We start from the raw sequence: 20280 nt of genomic DNA on the forward strand, positions 1-20280 counted from the left end.
AAAGTGTGCTCTGTTTAAAATTTAAAGAAACAGTAACGGTTTTCTTTTAAAACGGTTTTTGTGCTTTATTGACAAGTTTAAGCCTGTTTAACATGTCTGTGCCTTCAGATAAGCTATGTTCTATATGTATGAAACTCAATGTGTCTCCCCCTTCAAAATTGTGTGATAATTGTGCCATAGCGTCCAAACAATGTAAGGACAGTACTGTCACAGATAATGAAGTTGCCCAAGATGATTCATCAGATGAAGGGAGTAGACATGGTTCTACATCATCTCCTTCTGTGTCTATACCAGTTTTGCCCACGCAGGAGGCCCCTAGTACTTCTAGCGCGCCAATGCTTATTACCATGCAACAATTGACGGCTGTAATGGATAACACTATAGCAAATATTTTATCCAAAATGCCTGCATATCAGAGAAAGCGCGATAGCTCTGTTTTAAACACTGAAGAGCAGGAGGGCGCTGATGATAATTGCTCTGTCATACCCTCACACCAATCTGAAGGGGCCATGAGGGAGGTTTTGTCAGATGGGGAAATTTCAGATTCAGGAAAAATTTCTCAACAGGCCGAACCTGATGTTGTGACATTTAAATTTAAATTAGAACATCTCCGCGCACTGCTTAAGGAGGTGTTATCTACTCTGGATGATTGTGACAACTTGGTCATTCCAGAGAAATTATGCAACATGGACAAGTTCCTAGAGGTTCCGGTGCACCCCGACGCTTTTCCTATACCCAAGCGGGTGGCGGATATAGTGAATAAGGAGTGGGAAAAGCCCGGCATACCTTTTGTTCCCCCTCCTATATTTAAGAAATTATTTCCTATGGTCGACCCCAGAAAGGACTTATGGCAGACAGTTCCTAAGGTCGAGGGGGCAGTTTCTACTCTAAACAAGCGCACTACTATTCCTATCGAGGATAACTGTGCTTTCAAAGATCCTATGGATAAAAAATTGGAAGGTTTGCTTAAAAAGATTTTTGTACAGCAAGGTTACCTTCTACAACCCATTTCGTGCATTGTTCCTGTCACTACAGCAGCGTGGTTCTGGTTCGAGGAACTAGAAAAGTCGCTCAGTAGAGAGACTCCATATGAGGAGGTTATGGACAGAGTTCACGCTCTTAAGTTGGCTAACTCTTTTATTTTAGATGCCGCTTTGCAATTAGCTAGATTAGCGGCGAAAAATTAAGGGTTTGCAATTGTGGCGCGCAGAGCGCTTTGGCTAAAGTCTTGGTCAGCGGATGTATCATCCAAGACAAAATTGCTTAACATCCCCTTCAAGGGTAAAACTCTCTTTGGGCCAGAATTGAAAGAGATTATCTCAGACATCACTGGGGGAAAGGGCCACGCCCTCCCACAAGATAGGCCTTTCAAAGCCAAGAATAAGTCTAATTTTCGTTATTTTCGTAATTTCAGGAACGGACCGGCCTCTAATTCTGCATCCTCTAAGCAAGAGGGTAATTCCTCACAGTCCAAACCAGCCTGGAAACCGATGCAAGGCTGGAACAAGGGTAAACAGGCCAAGAAGCCTGCTGCTGCTAACAAAACAGCATGAAGGGGTAGCCCCCGATCCGGGACCGGATCTAGTGGGGGGCAGACTCTCTCTCTTTGCTCAGGCTTGGGCGAGAGATGTTCAGGATCCCTGGACGCTAGAAATCGTTACTCAGGGTTATCTTCTGGAATTCAAGGAACTACCCCCAAGGGGAAGATTCCACATGTCTCTTTTATCCTCAAACCAAATAAAGAAACAGGCGTTCTTACATTGTGTAGAAGACCTGTTAAAAATGGGAGTGATACACCCAGTTCCAAGGATGGAACAAGGAATGGGATATTACTCAAATCTGTTCGTAGTTCCCAAAAAAGAGGGAACCTTCAGACCAATTCTGGATTTAAAGATCCTAAACAAATTTCTCAGGGTACCATCGTTCAAAATGGAAACCATTCGAACGATTCTACCTACTATCCAGGAAGGTCAATTTATGACTACCGTGGATCTAAAGGATGCGTACCTACATATTCCTATCCACAAAGAACATCATCAGTTCCTAAGGTTCGCCTTTCTGGACAAACATTTCCAGTTTGTGGCCCTTCCATTCGGATTAGCCACTGCTCCAAGGATTTTCACAAAGGTACTCGGGTCCCTTCTAGCGGTTCTAAGACCGAGGGGCATTGCAGTAGTACCATACTTGGACGACATTCTAATACAAGCGTCGTCCCTTTCAAAACCAAAGGCTCATACAGACATCGTCCTGGCCTTTCTCAGATCTCATGGATGGAAGGTGAACATAGAAAAAAGTTCTCTGTCTCCGTCAACGAGAGTTCCCTTCTTGGGAACAATAATAGATTCCTTAGAAATGAGGATTTTTCTGACAGAAGTCAGAAAGTCAAAACTTCTAAGCGCTTGTCAAGTTCTTCATTCTGTTCCACGTCCTTCCATAGTTCAGTGCATGGAAGTAGTAGGGTTGATGGTTGCAGCAATGTACATAGTTCCTTTTGCGCGAATTCATCTAAGACCATTACAACTGTGCATGCTGAAACTGTGGAATGAGGACTATACAGACTTGTCTCCAGTGATTCAAGTAGATCAGAAGACCAGAGACTCACTCCGTTGGTGGCTAACCCTGGACCACCTATCCCAGGGAATGAGCTTCCGCAGACCAGAGTGGGTCATCGTCACGACCGACGCCAGTCTAGTGGGCTGGGGCGCGGTCTGGGAATCCCTGAAAGCTCAGGGACTATGGTCTCAGGAAGAGTCTCTTCTCCCGATAAACATTCTGGAACTGAGAGCGATATTCAATGCTCTCAGGGCTTGGCCTCAACTAGCAAAGGCCAGATTCATAAGATTCCAATCAGACAACATGACGACTGTTGCTTATATCAATCATCAGGGGGGAACAAGGAGTTCCCTGGCGATGAAAGAAGTGACCAAAATAATACAATGGGCGGAGGATCACTCCTGCCACCTATCTGCGATCCACATCCCAGGTGTGGAAAACTGGGAGGCGGATTATCTGAGTCGTCAGACATTCCATCCGGGGGAGTGGGAACTCCACCCGGAGATCTTTGCCCAGTTGACTCAATTATGGGGCATTCCAGACATGGATCTGATGGCGTCTCGTCAGAACTTCAAGGTTCCTTGCTACGGGTCCAGATCCAGGGATCCCAAGGCGACTCTAGTGGATGCACTAGTAGCGCCTTGGACCTTCAACCTAGCCTATGTGTTTCCACCGTTTCCTCTCATCCCCAGGCTGGTAGCCAGGATCAAGCAGGAGAGGGCTTTGGTGATCTTGATAGCTCCTGAGTGGCCACGCAGGACTTGGTATGCAGACCTGGTGAATATGTCATCGGTTCCACCATGGAAGCTACCTTTGAGACAGGATCTTCTTGTACAGGGTCCATTCAAACATCCAAATCTGGTCTCCCTCCAGCTGACGGCTTGGAAATTGAACGCTTGATTCTATCAAAGCGTGGGTTTTCAGATTCTGTGATAGATACTCTAGTTCAAGCCAGGAAACCGGTAACTAGAAAAATTTACCATAAAATATGGAAAAGATATATCTGCTGGTGTGAATCCAAGGGATTCTTATGGAATAAGATCAAAATTCCTAAAATCCTTTCCTTTCTGCAAGAAGGTTTGGATAAAGGATTATCAGCGAGTTCTCTAAAGGGACAGATTTCTGCTTTATCTGTCTTATTACACAAACGACTGGCAGCTGTGCCAGATGTTCAAGCATTTGTTCAGGTGCTGGTTAGGATCAAGCCTGTTTACAGACCTTTGACTCCTCCCTGGAGTTTAAATCTAGTTCTTTCAGTTCTTCAAGGGGTTCCGTTTGAACCTCTACATTCCATAGATATTAAGTTGTTATCTTGGAAAGTTTTGTTTTTGGTTGCTATTTCTTCTGCTAGAAGAGTTTCAGAGTTATCTGCTCTGCAGTGTTCTCCGCCCTATCTGGTGTTTCATACAGATAAGGTGGTTCTGCGTACTAAGCCTGGTTTTCTTCCAAATGTTGTTTCTAACAAGAATATTAACCAGGAGATAGTTGTACCTTCTTTGTGCCCGAATCCAGTTTCAAAGAAGGAACGTTTGTTACACAATTTGGACGTAGTCCGTGCTCTAAAATTCTATTTAGAAGCTACAAAAGATTTCAGACAAACATCTTCTTTGTTTCTCGTCTATTCTGGTAAAAGGAGAGGTCAAAAAGCGACTTCTACCTCTCTTTCCTTTTGGCTTAAAAGCATCATCCGATTAGCTTACGAGACTGCCGGACGGCAGCCTCCTGAAAGAATCACAGCTCACTCCACTAGGGCTGTGGCTTCCACATGGGCCTTCAAGAACGAGGCTTCTGTTGATCAGATATGTAAGGCAGCGACTTGGTCTTCACTGCACACTTTTGCCAAAATCTACAAATTTGATACTTTTGCTTCTTCAGAGGCTATTTTTGGGAGAAAGGTTTTGCAAGCCGTGGTGCCTTCCGTTTAGGTAACCTGATTTGCTCCCTCCCTTCATCCGTGTCCTAAAGCTTTGGTATTGGTTCCCACCAGTAAGGATGACGCCGTGGACCGGACACACCAATGTTGGAGAAAACAGAATTTATGCTTACCTGATAAATTACTTTCTCCAACGGTGTGTCCGGTCCACGGCCCGCCCTGGTTTTTTAATCAGGTCTGATGAATTATTTTCTCTAACTACAGTCACCACGGTACCATATGGTTTCTCCTATTTGTTCCTCCTTTCCGTCGGTCGAATGACTGGAGTGGGCGGAGCCTGGGAGGGACTATATGGCCAGCTTTGCTGGGACTCTTTGCCATTTCCTGTTGGGGAAGAGATATTCCCACAAGTAAGGATGACGCCGTGGACCGGACACACCGTTGGAGAAAGTAATTTATCAGGTAAGCATAAATTCTGTTTTTGTCTTTTTTTTTTTCTTTTAAGGGAAAGAAATTGTTTGGTTCTGATTTGGATTCTATAATTTCTACTGTTACTGGAGATAAAGGGACTTTTCTTCCTCAAGACAAGAAGTCTAAAACTTCCAATTGTTTTTATGCATTTCGTCAGAACAGGGAATAGAACATTGATTCCTCTCAGAAACCTAGCCCCTCTACCCAGTCTGGAGGACTAGTGCTAATTGGAACAGGCCCAAGTAAGCCAAAAACCCACTCCTACTTCCAAGTCTGCATGAAGGTGCGCCCCCGATCCAGTGTCTTTGGTAGGGGGCAGGTTATGCCTTTTCAGGAGGCTTGTTTTCAGTCTGTTCCAGATCCCTGGGTTCTGAATATAGTTTCCCATGGTTATCGAATAGGATTCAGAACTAGGCCTCCCAGAGGAAGGGTTTTTCAGTCCAATGTTACAAGGAATTCCTTTAAGGCCCAAGCTTTTTTTTTCAGTCTTTTTCAGATTTGGAAATTATGCGAGTGATTGTTCCAGTTCCTTTGCAGGAACAGTGGATGTTATTTTATTCAAATCTTTTCAGTGTTCCAAAGAAGGAAGGTACTTTAAGACCAGTTCTGGTTCTGAACAAGTTTGTCATAATTCCTACTTTCAAAATGTAAACTATTTAGACTATTCTGCCTTTTCTTCAGCAAGGTCAGTTTATGTCCTCAGTAGATTTAAAGGATGCTTATCTTCATGTTCCAATCTACAGGAAACATTTTCAGTTTCTGAGGTTTACCTTTGTAGACAAGCGTTTTCAGTTGTTGCTCTACCATTTGATCTGTCTACAGCTCCAAGAATTTTCACAAAGGTTCTGGGTGCCCTATTGTCTGTGATTAGATCGCAGAGTATTGCATGGTTTCCTTACCTGGACGATATCTTGTTTCAAGCTCCATCTTTTAGCAGAATCTCACACCAACAAACGGTTGTTGTTTCTTCAATAGCATGGTTGGAAGATCAATTTTCCAAAGTGTTCTTTAGTGCCTCAGACAAGGTGTTACTTTTCTGGGATTTCAAATAGATTAATTTTTCATACTGGTGACTGGATCATCATCAGTTCATTATTTAGGGGGCTTCTTTTGCTCATCCACCTGGAATTTAATCACTACAGATTCAAGTCTTTCAGATTGGGGAGCTGTTTGTGAGTCTCTGAAAACACACAAGGTGTTTGGGCCCCCCAAGAGGCGAGGTTGCCAATAAATGTTTTAAATGTGATATTTTCAGGGCTTTTCTGAGTTGGCCTTTCTTGAAAAGGAAATCTCATCTCTGCTTTCAATCAGAAAATGTCACAGCAGGGGCTTATATCAGTCACCCGTTCCCTAGCCATGAAAGAAGTGTCTTGAATTCTTTCATGGGCAGCTAGTCAATTCCAGAATAGTCTCTGCAGTACATATTCCAGGAGTGAAACAATGGGAAGCAGATTTTCTCAGTTGTCGGTTTCTGCATCCAGGGGAGTGATCTCTTCACCAGAACATGTTCAGTCAGATTGTAAATCTTTGGGGTCTCCCAGACAAAGATTTGATGGCTTCTCGTTTGAACCTTAAACTTCCTAGATACTTTGTGAGACCCAGAAACCTTCAGGCAGAGTTTGTGGATGCTCTAGTAGCTCATTGGTCATTTCAGCTTGCTTATATGTTTCCTCTGGTGCTTCTTCCCAGAGTGATTTCCAAGATTAGGCTAGAGAAATTGTCATTAATCCTGATTGCTCCAGCTTGGCCTTTCCAGATCTGGTTCAGATGTGCAGTTGCCCTCCTTTGCCACTTCCTCTGCATCCAAACCTTGTGTTTCAAGGTCCATTTTTTCATGGAGATTGAACAGTTAGTTCTTAAGTATAGGGTTTCACAGATTCTGTGATTGAAACTTTAATCCTGGATCCAAAACCTCTGACTAGAAGGATTGATCATAAGGTCTGGAAGGCTTTTATTTGGTGTATAGATCACAGCTTTTCCTGGCATTCGTTTAAAATTTCTAGAATTTTGCAGTTCTTTCAGGATAGTTTGGAAAAGGGCCTGTGTGCCAGACCTTTAAAAAAGAGCAGATTTCTTCGCTTTCTGTGTTTTTCTAAATAGGAAGATTGCTAATTTTACTCACATTTATGATTTTGTTTAGGCTTGGGTAAAAATGAAGCCTATAATCAAGCCAATTCTCCTCCCTGGAGCCTTAACTTGCAGGCATCTCCATTTGAGCCCATGCATAAAGTGGATATTAAGCTTATTTATTTTACAAGATATGCCGAGTCCACGGTTTTCATCCTTGTGGGATATTATCCTCCTGCTAACAGGAAGTGGCAAAGAGCACCACAGCAGAGCTGTCTATTTAGCTCCACCCCCCAGTCATTCTCTTTTCCTACTCTAAGTACTAGGAAGAGTAAAGTGAAAGAGGTGATAAAATGTTAGTTTTTCTTTTCTTCAAGCAAGAGTTTTTTTTATTTTAACTGGTACCGGTGTGTACTATTTTCCCTCAGGCAGGCTGATGATCTTAGCAGTTGTTACTAAGATCCATTGCAGTTCCCACAGAATGGCTGAGGAGTGCTTAAGAAACTTCAGTGTGAGGAACGTTTTTCATGCTACAAGCATTGAGGTATGTTCAGTCATTTTTTTCTGGAGAGACTGTATTATTTCAGAATTGGCTGACAGTATCCCCATGAGGGAGAGGGTAAGCAGTAATCCTAAAGTATAAAGAGGGGTATTACTGAGCTTGCATATATGGGTTCTATATTTAAAAATGGTTGACACTGATGTTTGAATGTTTGTGGGCAAACGTTTACATGTCTGGGAGTGCAGATAACGTTTTTAAAGGAGAGACGTTTTTATGCTTTATTTAAGAAGGGTACACATGACTTCAATTCTGGGTTTATGAACCCACATGGCTAGGTTTTAGACCGCTCTGGTGCGGTTAATTTGGGCTGTGAGACATCAAGTGAGATGGGCGGGGCCTATTTTTTCACGCCTCAGTTGCGTAGTTGTTTTTCTCAAGCATGCAGCAAGCTCCAAATCCCGTGGGCCTTTGTGAGCTGTATTTGGGCCAAAACAAAGGTTTAACCCAGTTTTACAGACCCCTGAGGGCAGGTAGGCGCCAGAGCAGGGCTGTGGCGAGGTGCAGGGGGTGCTTTTTATTGAAATAAACGTTTTATAATTTTCTGTTGTTTCTGGTAAGGGTTAAGTATTCCTTTCCTTGTGGGGCAAACTTAGCTACAGAATTGGGATGCTTTTACCATAAAATTGGGACAATTTTATTGTTTTCAGGCAGTTTTGCAAAGATTGTATGCTTTTTTTCTCTTAAAGGCGCAGTACCGTTTTTTAAGATTGTTATTTTTTCACTAAATAAAGTGTTTTCAAGCCTGTTTGTGGTCATTACTAGCCTGTTTAACATGTCTGACATTGAGGAAACCCAATGTTCTATGTGTTTAGAAGCCATTGTGGAACCCACTTAGAATGTGTCCCTCATGTACTGAGAAGTCTTTACATTGCGAAGAACATATTTTAGCAGATAAAAGTATGTCTCAGGATGATTCTCAGTCAGAAGAGGATCAGGTTATGCCATCTAGTTCTCCCCAAGTGTCACAACCCTTATCTTCCACTCAAGCGATGTCAAGTACTGCTAGTGCGTCTAACTCATTCAACCTGCAGGATATGGCTGCAGTTATGTCTACTACCCTTACAGAGGTATTATCTAAACTGCCTATCTTGCAGGGTAAGCGCAGTAGGTCCGGTATTAGAGTAAATACTGAGCCCTCTGATGCTTTATTGGCCATCTCCGATGTACCCTCACAGTGTTCTGAGTTGGGGGTGGGGGATTTGCTGTCTGAGGGAGAACTTTCTGATGCAGGAAAGGCGTTACCTCAAACAGACACAGATATGGCTGCCTTTAAGTTTAAGCTTGAACACCTCCGTTTGTTACTCAGGGAGGTTTTAGCGACTCTGGATGATTGTGACCCTATTGTCATTCTACCAGAGAAATTGTGTAAGATGGATAAATATCTAGAGGTTCCTACTTACACTGATGTTTTTCCAGTCCCTAAAAGAATTTCGGACATTGTTACTAAGGAATGGGATAGACCAGGCATTCCGTTCTCTCCCCCTCCTACTTTTAAGAAAATGTTTCCCATATCTGACACCATTCGGGACTCCTGGCAGACGGTCCCTAAGGTGGAGGGTGCTATTTCTACCCTGGCTAAGCGTACAACTATACCTATCGAGGACAGTTGTGCTTTCAAAGATCCTATGGATAAAAAAATTAGAGGGTCTGTTAAGGAAATTGTTTATTCATCAGGGTTTTCTTCTACAACCTATAGCGTGCATTGTTCCAGTAACTACTGCAGCAGCATTCTGGTTCGAGGCTCTAGAGGAGTCTCTTAAGGTTGAGACCCCTTTAGAGGATATTTTGGATAGAATTAAGGCTCTTAAGCTAGCTAATTCTTTTATTACTGATGCCTAATGGCTAAGTTAGCGGCAAAGAATGCAGGCTTTGCCATTTTAGCACGTAGAGCGTTATGGCTTATGTCTTGGTCTGCTGATGTGTCATCAAAATCTAAGCTGTTGACTATTCCTTTTTAAGGTAAGACCCTATTCGGGCCTGAACTGAAGGAGATCATTTCCGACATTACGGGAGGTAAGGGCCATACCCTTCCTCAGGACAAGTTGGTTAAAATAAGGGCCAAAGAAAATAATTTTCGTTCCTTTCGAAACTTTAAGGGTGGACCCTCTACTTCCGCCTCCGCCACAAAGCAGGAGGGACATTTTGCACAGTCCAATGCAGTCTGGAGACCTAACCAGAACTGGAAACAGGCCAAGAGGCCCACGGCTGCTACCAAGACAGCATGAAGGGGGCAGCCCCGGATCCGGGACCGGATCTACTAAGGGGCAGACTTTCTCTCTTCGCTCAGGCTTGGGCAAGAGACGTTCAGGATGTCTGGGCATTAGATATTGTGACCCAGGAGTATCGTCTAGAATTCAAAGAGGGTTTTACTCCAATCTGTTCGTGGTTCCGAAAAAAGAGGGAACTTTCAGACCGATTTTAGATCTAAAAATTCTAAACAAATTCCTCAGAGTGCCATCGTTCAAGATGGAAACTGTTCGGACAATCTTACCAATGATCCAGGAGGGACAATATATGACAACCGTGGATTTGAAGGATGCGTATCTTCACATCCCTATCCACAAAGATCATCACCAGTTCCTCAGGTTCGCCTTCCTGGACAAACATTACCAGTTTGTGGCCCTTCCTTTCGGGTTGGCCACAGCTCCCAGAATTTTCACAAAGGTGCTAGGGTCCCTTTTGGCGGTTCTAAGGTCGCGGGGCATAGCAGTGGCGCCCTATCTGGAGGATATCTTGATCCAGGCATCAACTTATCTTCTAGCCAAATCTCACACGGACATCGTGTTGACCATTCTCAGAACTCACGGGTGGAAGGTGAACATAAAAAAGAGTTAACTGGTTCCTCTAACGAAAGTTCCATTCCTAGGAACTCTGATAGACTCAGTGGACATGAAGATTTTTCTGACGGAGGTCAGAAAATCAAACATCTTAACCACTTGCCAAGCACTTCATTCCATTCCTCGTCCGTCAGTGGCTCAGTGTATGGAGGTAATTGGACTAATGGTGGCGGCAATGGACATAGTTCCGTTTGCTCGTTTACATCTCAGACCACTGCAACTGTGTATGCTTCGACAGTGGAATGGGGATTATGCGGATTTATCTCCACGGATAAATCTGGATCCAGAGACCAGAGACTCTCTTCTTTGGTGGTTGTCACAGGATCATCTGTCCCAGGGAATGTGCTTCCGCAGGCCAGCATGGGTCATAGTGACGACGGACGCCAGCCTCTTGGGCTGGGGCGCAGTCTGGAATTCCCTGAAAGCTCAGGGTGTGTGGACTCAGGTAGAGTCACTACTACCAATAAATATTCTAGAACTGAGAGCGATATTCAATGCGCTTCAGGCGTGGCCTCAGCTGGCTTCGGCCAAGTTCATAAGATTCCAGTTGGACAATATCACGAATGTAGCATATGTCAATCATCAAGGGGGAACAAAGAGTTCTCTAGCAATGATAGAGGTTGCCAAAATAATTTGATGGGCAGAGACTCACTCTTGCCATCTATCAGCAATATATATCCCAGGAGTGGAGAACTGGGAAGCGGATTTTCTAAGTCGTCAGACTTTTCATCCGGGGGAGTGTTTGCACAATTGATTCTTCAATGGGGCACACCAGAATTGGATCTGATGGCATCTCATCAGAATGCCAAACTTCATTGTTACGGGTCCAGGTCAAGGGATCCTCAAGCAGTACTGATAGATGCTCTAGCAGTACCATGGTCGTTCAACCTGACTTATGTGTTTCCTCCTTTTCCTCTCCTTCCTCGTCTGATTGCCAGAATCAAGCAGGAAAGGGCTTCGGTAATCTTGATAGCGCCTGCGTGGCCACGCAGGACTTGGTATGCAGACCTGGTGGAAATGTCATCTCTGCCACCGTGGAAACTGCCTCTGAGACAGGACCTTCTCATTCAGGGTCCGTTTCAACATCCAAATCTAGTTTCTCTACAGCTGTCTGTCTGGAGATTGAACGCTTGATTTTATCTAAGCGTGGTTTCTCTGAGTCGGTCATTAATACCTTGATTCAGGCCCAGAAGCAAAATTTATCATAAGATATGGCATAAATATCTTTATTGGTGCAAATCCAAAGGCTACTCATGGAGTAAGATCAGGATTCCTAGGATTTTGTCTTTTCTCCAAAAAGGATTGGAGAAGGGGTTATCAGCTAGTTCCTTAAAGGGACAGTTTCTGCTTTGTCAATCTTACTTCACAAACGTCTGGCAGATGTTCCAGACGTCCAGTCATTTTGTCAGGCTTTGGTTAGGATTAAGCCTGTGTTTAAACCTGTTGCTCCGCCATGGAGTTTGAATTTAGTTCTTAATGTTCTTCAAGGGGTTCCGTTTGAACCCATGCATTCCATTGATATTAAGCTTTTATCTTGGAAAGTTCTGTTTTTAGTTGCTATCTCTTCTGCTCGAAGAGTTTCTGAGCTATCTACGCTACAATGCGATTCGCCTTATCTTATTTTCCATTCTGATAAGGTGGTGTTGCGTACAAAACCTGTTTTTCTTCCAAAGGTTGTTTCAAATAAGAATATTAATCAGGAAATTGTTGTTCCTTCATTGTGTCCTAATCCTTCTTCTAAGAAGGAGCGTCTGTTACATAATTTGGACGTGGTTTGTGCCTTGAAATTTTACTTGCAAGCGACCAAGGATTTCCGTCAAACATCTCTGTTTGTTGTTTATTCTGGAAAGCGCAGGGGTCAAAAAGCTACGGCTACCTCTCTTTCTTTTTGGCTGAAAAGCATCATCTGTTTGGCATACAAGACTGCTGAACAGCAGCCTCCTGACAGAATTACTACTAGAGCGGTGGCTTCCACATGGGCTTTTAAAAACTATGCCTCTGTTGAACAGATTTGTAAGGCAGCTACTTGGTTTTCCTTCATACATTTTCAAAATTTTACAAATTTGATACTTTTGCTTCTTCTGTGGCTATTTTTGGGAGAAAGGTTATTCAAGCAGTGGTGCCTTCAGTTTAGGTTCCTGTCTTGTCCCTCCCGTTCATCCGTGTCCTAAAGCTTTGGTATTGGTATCCCACAAGTAAGGATGAAAACCGTGGACTTGGTACATCTTGTAAATGAAAAGGAAATTTATGCTTACCTGATAAATTGATTTCTTTTACGATGTACCGAGTCCACGGCCCGCCCTGTCTATTCAAGACAGATAGTAATCTTTTTGTTTAAAACTTAAGTCACCTCTGCACCTTTTAGTTTCTCCTTTTTCTTCCTATGCCTTCGGTCGAATGACTGGGGGTGTAGTCAGGGGAGGAGCTATATAGACAGCTCTGCTGTATATTCCACAAGTAAGGATGAAAACCGTGGACTCAGTAAATCAATTTATCAGGTAAGCATAAATTTCCTTTTGTTGGAAGGTTTTGTTTCTTTTTGGCTTACTCCTGCTAGAAGTTTCAGAATTATCTGCTCTTTCTTGTGATCCTCCTTACCTTTCATCAGTCTTAAGGAATAAGTTTAATTTCTTGCCTAAAGTTGTGTCTCCAGATAATATCAGTAGGAAAATCGTTGTTCCTTTGTGTCCTAATCCCAAGAATGCTTCAGAGAGATCTTTGCATAATTTGGATGTTGCCATAGCATTGAAGTATTACACTGATTCTACTAAGGCTTTCAGAGAAACGTCTCGTTTTTTTTGTTAACTTTTTTGGTTCTAGGAAATGACAGAATGTTTCTGCTGTTTCTTTGGACTCCTGGTTGAAACTTTCAATTCATAAGGCTTGATTGGAGGCAGGTCAGCCTCCACCAAAAGGGATTACTGCTAATTCTTCTAGGTTAGTTGCCACATTTTGGGCTTTTCAGAATGAGGTTTCAGCCTGTTTGATTTTTCCTGATTGTTAAAATTTTAGGTGCATTAAAAAAAGAATGCTCATTTTGGGATTTAGTTTTTCAGTGAAAAAGATGTTTCTAAATCCCACCCTTTATGTCTCATTACTTGTGGACTCCACAGCTTGGGTTTTGGTTCTCAGGAGTAATGGATTGTGGACTCTCACAGCCTGTATGAAAGAAAACATATTTTATGCTTACCTGATGTTGTTTTTTTTCTTAATCAAATCCCCCCCCCCCCCCTAACTCCTTTTATTGCTCTTAATTCTTTTTCCTACCTCTTTTTGCTTGGCTATACATTAGACCAAGGTGCCTGTGAGGTGGGAGTGGTTTTATAGAGCTCTTGGGGTTTGGGAATCTTTGCCTCCCCCTAGTGGTAGGGAAAGGTAATTCCCAGGAGTAATGAATCATGGACTCTCACCACTATAAAATAAATGAATTTATTACGTAAGCATAAATTATGTTTTGTTTTTTAAATATAATAGTAGAATATTTTTAATCAGTGCCTGTTAAAAACAATGTATAATTTGTATGGACCACTTATTGAAATATGACATAATAGTTTTAACCTTAAAGGGACACTTAACACCTGCTGAAAAGCCTTAAATCTAACTCCTTCTGATTACTCAAAATCAAGTAAGCATGGATGTCTTGTCAGTTTACCCCAAATTGTTTAAAAAAAAGTGTTTTTAATTACAATGTTGTACCTGTGCTTAATGCTTGTATGCATGCTGCCATATTGTAACTTGCGTTACACGCGGGCACAGCTGTCACATGATGCACATGGCACAGTGTTTAATTATGTATGCTGTTTAGAGAGCAATCACATCTGCAGCATACCCTAACTGTGAGGCATGCAGAGTGTGTTCTGCAGTGTGTGAAGAAATTATTTTTTTGTGCCAGATATAGTAATAAAATATATTTTTAACATTGTATTACATAAGTGAGTGAGAGCGCGTGCTGCAGATGTGATTGCTCTCTAAACAGCGTACATAATTAAACACTGTGCCGTGCGCTGTGCCCGCGTGTAACGCAAGTTACAATATGGCAGCATGCATACAAGCATTAAGCACAGGTACAACATTGTAATTGAAAACACTTTTCTAAACAAGATGGCATAGACATCCATGCTACTTGGTTTTGATTAATCAGAAGGAGTTAGTTTTAAGGATTTTAGAAGGCAGGTGTTAAGTGTCCCTTTAGTTGGAAGAAAAAAGTTTGTTTTAGCAGTGAATAGTTTACCTATTGTTAATTCTATAATATAAAATATGGTCATTATTTCTGTGAGGGGATGCCATAGAGTTTTGAAAAATAGTTCCTAGTGCCCACTGCCCAGCAAATTGCCCTTAAGCTCTAGCAATATAGTTGGAGAAAGTTGCACCTCGGGATTGTAAACTCTTAATTAAAACAGTCATTGTGTTTTGTTGTTTTACTATATTATTTAGAGACCCCATTTAAAATGTTCTCAGTAAAATAATTGTGATATTGATGAATAACATTACTCTTACTGTATCTTTTTTTTCCAACAGATACATTCACAGACGGTAACAATCCCAGTCATGATCAGAATGCTGATGCTTTATTTAACGTTGTTCAGAATCAAAGTAGTAATATGGAATATGTATGTTTGAAATGTGGGAAGTGTTTTACTAATATAACAAGCCTTATTAGGCATCAGAAAATCCACACAGAAGAGAAAGCATTTTCATGTTCTGAATGTGGCAGATGTTTTACTCGAAAAGCACAACTCATTACTCATCAGGTAACACATACTGGCGAAAAAGCATTTTCATGTATGGATTGTGGGAAATGTTTTACTCGGAAATCAAATCTAATTACTCATCAGAAAATTCATACGGGAGAGTGTTTATTTTCATGTTCTGAATGTGGAAAATATTTTACTCATCAACAAGCGCTTACTCGCCATCAAAAAGTTCATCAAAAAATGCGTACAGAAGAGAAAGCATTTTCTTGTTTTGAATGTGGGAAATGTTTTGTTCATCTACAAGCCCTTATGAGTCATCGGAAACTTCATACGGGTGAAAAACCATTTTTTTGTTCTGAATGTGGGAAATTTTTTAGGCAAAAGGCACATCTCATTAACCACCAGAGTGTTCATACAGGAAAGAAAGCATTTTCATGTGCTGAATGTGGAAAATGTTTTACTCAACTACCAACTCTTATATCTCATCGAAAAATTCATACAGGAGTGAGACCATTTTCATGTTCTGAATGTGGGAAGTGGTTTACTCGGAAAACACATCTTATTGCTCATCAGACAATTCATTCAGGAGAGAAAACATTTTCATGTTCCGAATGTGGGAAATGGTTTTCTCGGAAATCAAGTCTTATTAGTCATCAGAAAATTCATATAGTAAACAAAGCATTTTCATGTTCTGAGTGTGGGAAAAGTTTTGCCTGGAAATCAGATCTTAGTAATCACCTGCAAATGCATACAGTAGAGAGAGGATTTTCATGTTCTGAGTGTGGGAAATGTTTTGCCTGGAAATATGATCTTAGTAAACACAAGAAAATTCATACAGAAGAGAAAGCATTTACATGTTCTGTCTGTGGGAAATGTTTTGCTTGGAAATCATATCTTAGGAAACACCAGCAAACTCATACAGGAGAGAAACCATTTTCATGTTCTAAGTGTGAGAAATGTTTTGCTTGGAAATCAGATCTTAGTAAACACCTGAAAATGCATGCAGGAGAGAGAGGATTTTCATGCTCTGAGTGTGGGAAATGTTTTTTTGGGAAATCAGATCTTAGGAAACACCAGAAAATTCATACAAGAGAGAAAGTATTTTTGTGTTCAAAGTGTGGGAAATCGTTTGCCTTGAAATCTGATCTTCGTAATCATTTAAAAACGCATACAGGAGAGAAAGCGTTTTCATGTTCTGAGTGCGGGAAATGTTTTGCTTTGAAATCATCTCTTAGTAATCACCTGAAAATACATACTGGAGAAAAAACATTTTCATGTTCAAAATGTGGGAAATATTTTGCCAGGAAATCATCTCTTAGTAAACACCAGAAATCTCATAGAAGAGATAAAGCATCTTGATCTTCTGAGTGTAAGAAATGTTTTACTGGGAAATTGATTGTTAGTAGTTTACTTTTCAGGATCTAGGAAATGTTGTTACCAAGATATATATTTTTGTTACTTATTAGAGAATTCACAAATAATTTATGTTGATATTCAATTAAAACTATACTTCAGAGAACACGTGATAGCTATCACTTTCCTAATTATTGCCAATTGAGCATCCTACACTCATTGACTATGGGAGTCTAACTCAAATAGGTATGCTCTAATGTTAAATAATTTTATATACCATAGATGATAGCTAGTGTACTAGCTAATCAAGTGCAAGGTTCTGGCTGTTTATTATTTGCTGTCTGACTTCCTTACATGTCTTTCTTTTCTTTTTTTGGTTAATATAATCAGTTTTATTGATCAATTGTAAAAGTACAACACTGTACTTTTACAGCGACATAAAGCGCTGTCAATTAAAAATGCTTAAGAAGAATTGCTGTATGTTTCCATTTCTTTATAGGTTGTGAGATATAAGTCTAAGTCCATTTTCAGTAATACAGGATACTGTTATGGTTAGTTGACCTTTGATGCGCATGTTGTTATTCTTTTATGAGAGTGTGACTTCCAGTCCATATTAGAGATTTTTATTCTGAGGTTCTTCAGGTACAGGAGAAAGGAAACATCTTAGGATTTGTGTATTGAGAGCTTCTCAGATAAAACATTATGGAACGGTGAAAAAGTTAAAGGTGTGTGGTCTTGTACTGAGTGTGAAAAATAAAAATAGTGCAGTTATAGGTGATAGGAAGTTAGAAAGAAAAAAGTGTGGAAGAGAGGAGGGTAGAATAAGTTGAAAGTTAAGGTAATGTGGTGGCCAACTGGAAGGAGGGAGCCCATATGTTTCATGTTTTTATATTAGCCACTTGGGAGGGAGAAACCTGCCCCGAGGTCTGCCATGCCATAGTATGTTTCCATTTTGTATGATTTCATAAAGTGGAAGCATTCTAGTTGTGGTCTGTGTGTGCCAGTCCTTAAGTGATGGGTTTTAGGGGATTTCCAATATTTAGGAATATTTTCTTTGGCACTATTGATCATTATTAAGTGGAGAGAGCCTTTTGTTTTATTCTGTAATTTAGTTATAGTCTGGTACATTAGGGTCTGTGGGGTGGGCACCATGTTTGTGTTTATATAATTTATACAATACATATACAATATTCAGTTACTCTGGAGCATGAGCACCACATATGTAACATAGTTCCTCTGTGTCTGCAGCCTCCCCAGCATCTATCTCTGATATATGGGTTAGATTTGTGCTGCTGGCGTGCTGCTTGGAGCTGCTGCTGAAGGCATTTTTTTATCCTGTTGACTAGGATAACAGAAGGATAGAATAGTTTCTTAGCCTTTTCCTTTGATAGAGTTGCTAGTGGGAGCTCCTGGTTCCGGTGTGGTGAGTTGCCTCAGTCAGTCTGTAGAGTATATAGAGATAGTGTTTTTGCTTCTGATCTCATTCTGCAGTGGGGTATTTTACTACAATTTTCTTTTGCATTATATTATAGTTAGTTTAATTCTGTAAGAATTTCCAATACTTTTGCTACTATGGATTCTGATCAAAATATAGCAGCTCATTTTGTTAAATGTTTACTTTGTTTGGAGGCTCAGATTGTGCCTCCTAAGCAGTTGTTCCACATGTTTCGATAAGACTTTAGAGTTTAATGATAAAATACCTTTTGAGTCTGTCTTTCAGGATAATGTTGTCCAGGCCGTGCCTCAGTTATCTTCTCAGACGTCCGTTTCCGTTTCACATGAAGTGCCCTGCGGTTCCTCTCAGCCTCCTGGGGGTGTTTATTTACCATCAGATTTATTTACCATCTGCTTTGTCTGCAGCCTTATCAGCCTTTCCGGTTGCTGGTAAACGCAAGAGTTAGTCCAAGGGTTCTAACTCCGCTAAAGCTGCGTTAGTCAGTTTTTCCCAGATCTGATGAGGATGATTCCTCAGTAGCTTCTGAGGGTGAGTTATCGGATTCTGATGCTGTAATGACCAGTGCTACAGATTCAGAGGAGATTAATTTAAGATTTACATTAGAACACCTATGAGTACTTTTAAAGGAGGTTTTTGCTACTTTGGATTCTCTGCAACAGATGAATAGGCTTCATCCAAAGAGGTCTAGTAAACTAAATAGGGTATATGACGTATCCTCATTTGTGGAAGTGTTTCCAGTTCCAGACCATATGGCAGATATCATAACTCAGGAATGGGATGTTTTTAAAAAGATGTTTCCTGTTGCTAATGCTATTCGTGACTCATGGTGCACAGTGCCCAAGGGTAGAGGGAGCTATCTCTACTCTGGCTTAAAGAACAACTATTCTCATTGAAGATAGTTGTTCTTTCAAGGATCCTATTGTTAAGAAGCTAGAGGCTTTTTTTTGAAGAAAATGTACATTCATAATTGATTACAGTGGCAAACTGTTGCTAGTATTGCCACAGTTGCAGGGGTAGCATCTTATTGGTGCGATGACTTATCTAATCTTATCGTAGAAGAGACTACTATAGAGGAGATCCAAGACAGGATCAAGGCTCCCAAGTTAGCCAATACCTTTATTTGTGATGCCAACATGCAAGTTCTTATGTTGGGTGCTAAGATTTCTGGTTTCACTGTTTTAGCTTGCAGAGCTCTGTGGTTAAAATCTTGGTCTGTAGATGTTACATCTAAGTACAAGCTTTAATTTTTGCATTATAAGGGTAAAACCTTGTTTGGTACAGGTCTGGCTGAAATAATTTCCGACATTACAGGGGGAAAGGGCTCTTTCCTACGTCAGGATAAAAAGAATAGACCTAAGGGTCGCCAGAGTTCTTATTTTCGCTCCTTTCATAACTTTAAGAGACAAGTCTTCCTCTTCCAAATCAGATCAATTCAAGTCCTCTTGGAGGTCCAGTCAGCCTTGGAATAAAGGGAAGCAAGCCAAGAAGCCTTCCGCGGATTCCAAATCAACATGAAGGGGCTGCCTCCGATCCTGTAGTGGATCAAGCTGGGGGCAGGCTTTCATTCTTTTGGCTTGGATACAGGATATCCCCGATCCTAGGGACATAGACATAGTATCCTATGGTTACAGAATAGGATTCAAATCTTGTCCTTCCAGGGGCAGATTCCACCTGTCAAGGATATCTGCGAACTAGATAAAGAGAGAGGCTTACTTAAATTGCTTAAAGGACCTATCATCCCTGGGAGTGATTGTTCCAGTTCCTCTAGAGGATCGGGGTCTAAGATTGTATTCAAATCTATTTGTAGTTCCCAAAAAGGAGGGCACTATCCGTCCCATTCTGGACTTAAAGCGTCTAAGCCAATTCCTCAGGGTTCCGTCCTTCAAAATAGAAACCATCCGGCTGGCTATTCTTCCTTTAGTTTAAGAGGGTCAATTTATGACGACCATAGATCTGAAAAACGTGTATCTTCATGTTCCCATTCACAGGGATCTTACCAGTATCTGAGGTTTGCCTTCCTAAACAAACATTTCCAGTTTGTTGCCCTTCCCTTTGGCCTTGCTACTGCTCCCAGGACTTTCACAAAGGTTCTGGGGGCTCCTTTGGCAGTGGTCAGGTCCCAGCGCATTGCTGTGGCGCCTTATCTGGACGACTTCTTTGTTCAAGTGCCATCTTTTCATCAAGCAAAATCTCATACAGAGATGTTGTCTATTCCACATTCCCACAGGTGGAAAGTGAATCTGGGGAAGAGTTCCCTTGTACCAGATACAAGGTTATGTTTCTTAGGAACAATTATGGATTCCCTTTCTATGAGGATCTTTCTGACGGACGTCAAAAAATCCAAACTTTTTGCTTCATGCCTTTCTCTCAAGTTTACGATTCGTGTATCAGTGGCTCAATGCTTGGAGGTGATT

General features: G+C 41.3%; 1 protein-coding gene across 1 annotated transcript in view; it reads left to right on the plus strand.

The window, feature by feature from the left end:
• Window positions 1-16882, plus strand: part of LOC128636001 (gastrula zinc finger protein XlCGF26.1-like) — a 51582-nt gene extending 34700 nt beyond the window's left edge. The window contains exon 3 of the mRNA XM_053689075.1: window positions 14882-16882. Coding sequence (XP_053545050.1) covers window positions 14882-16416 — 1535 coding nt within the window. The 3' untranslated portion in view covers window positions 16417-16882. The remainder of the gene's footprint in view (window positions 1-14881) is intronic.
• Window positions 16883-20280: the final 3398 nt, after the last annotated feature.

This window comes from Bombina bombina, chromosome 7 (genome assembly GCF_027579735.1).
Source record: "Bombina bombina isolate aBomBom1 chromosome 7, aBomBom1.pri, whole genome shotgun sequence".
Classification (NCBI taxonomy): Eukaryota; Metazoa; Chordata; class Amphibia; order Anura; family Bombinatoridae; genus Bombina; species Bombina bombina.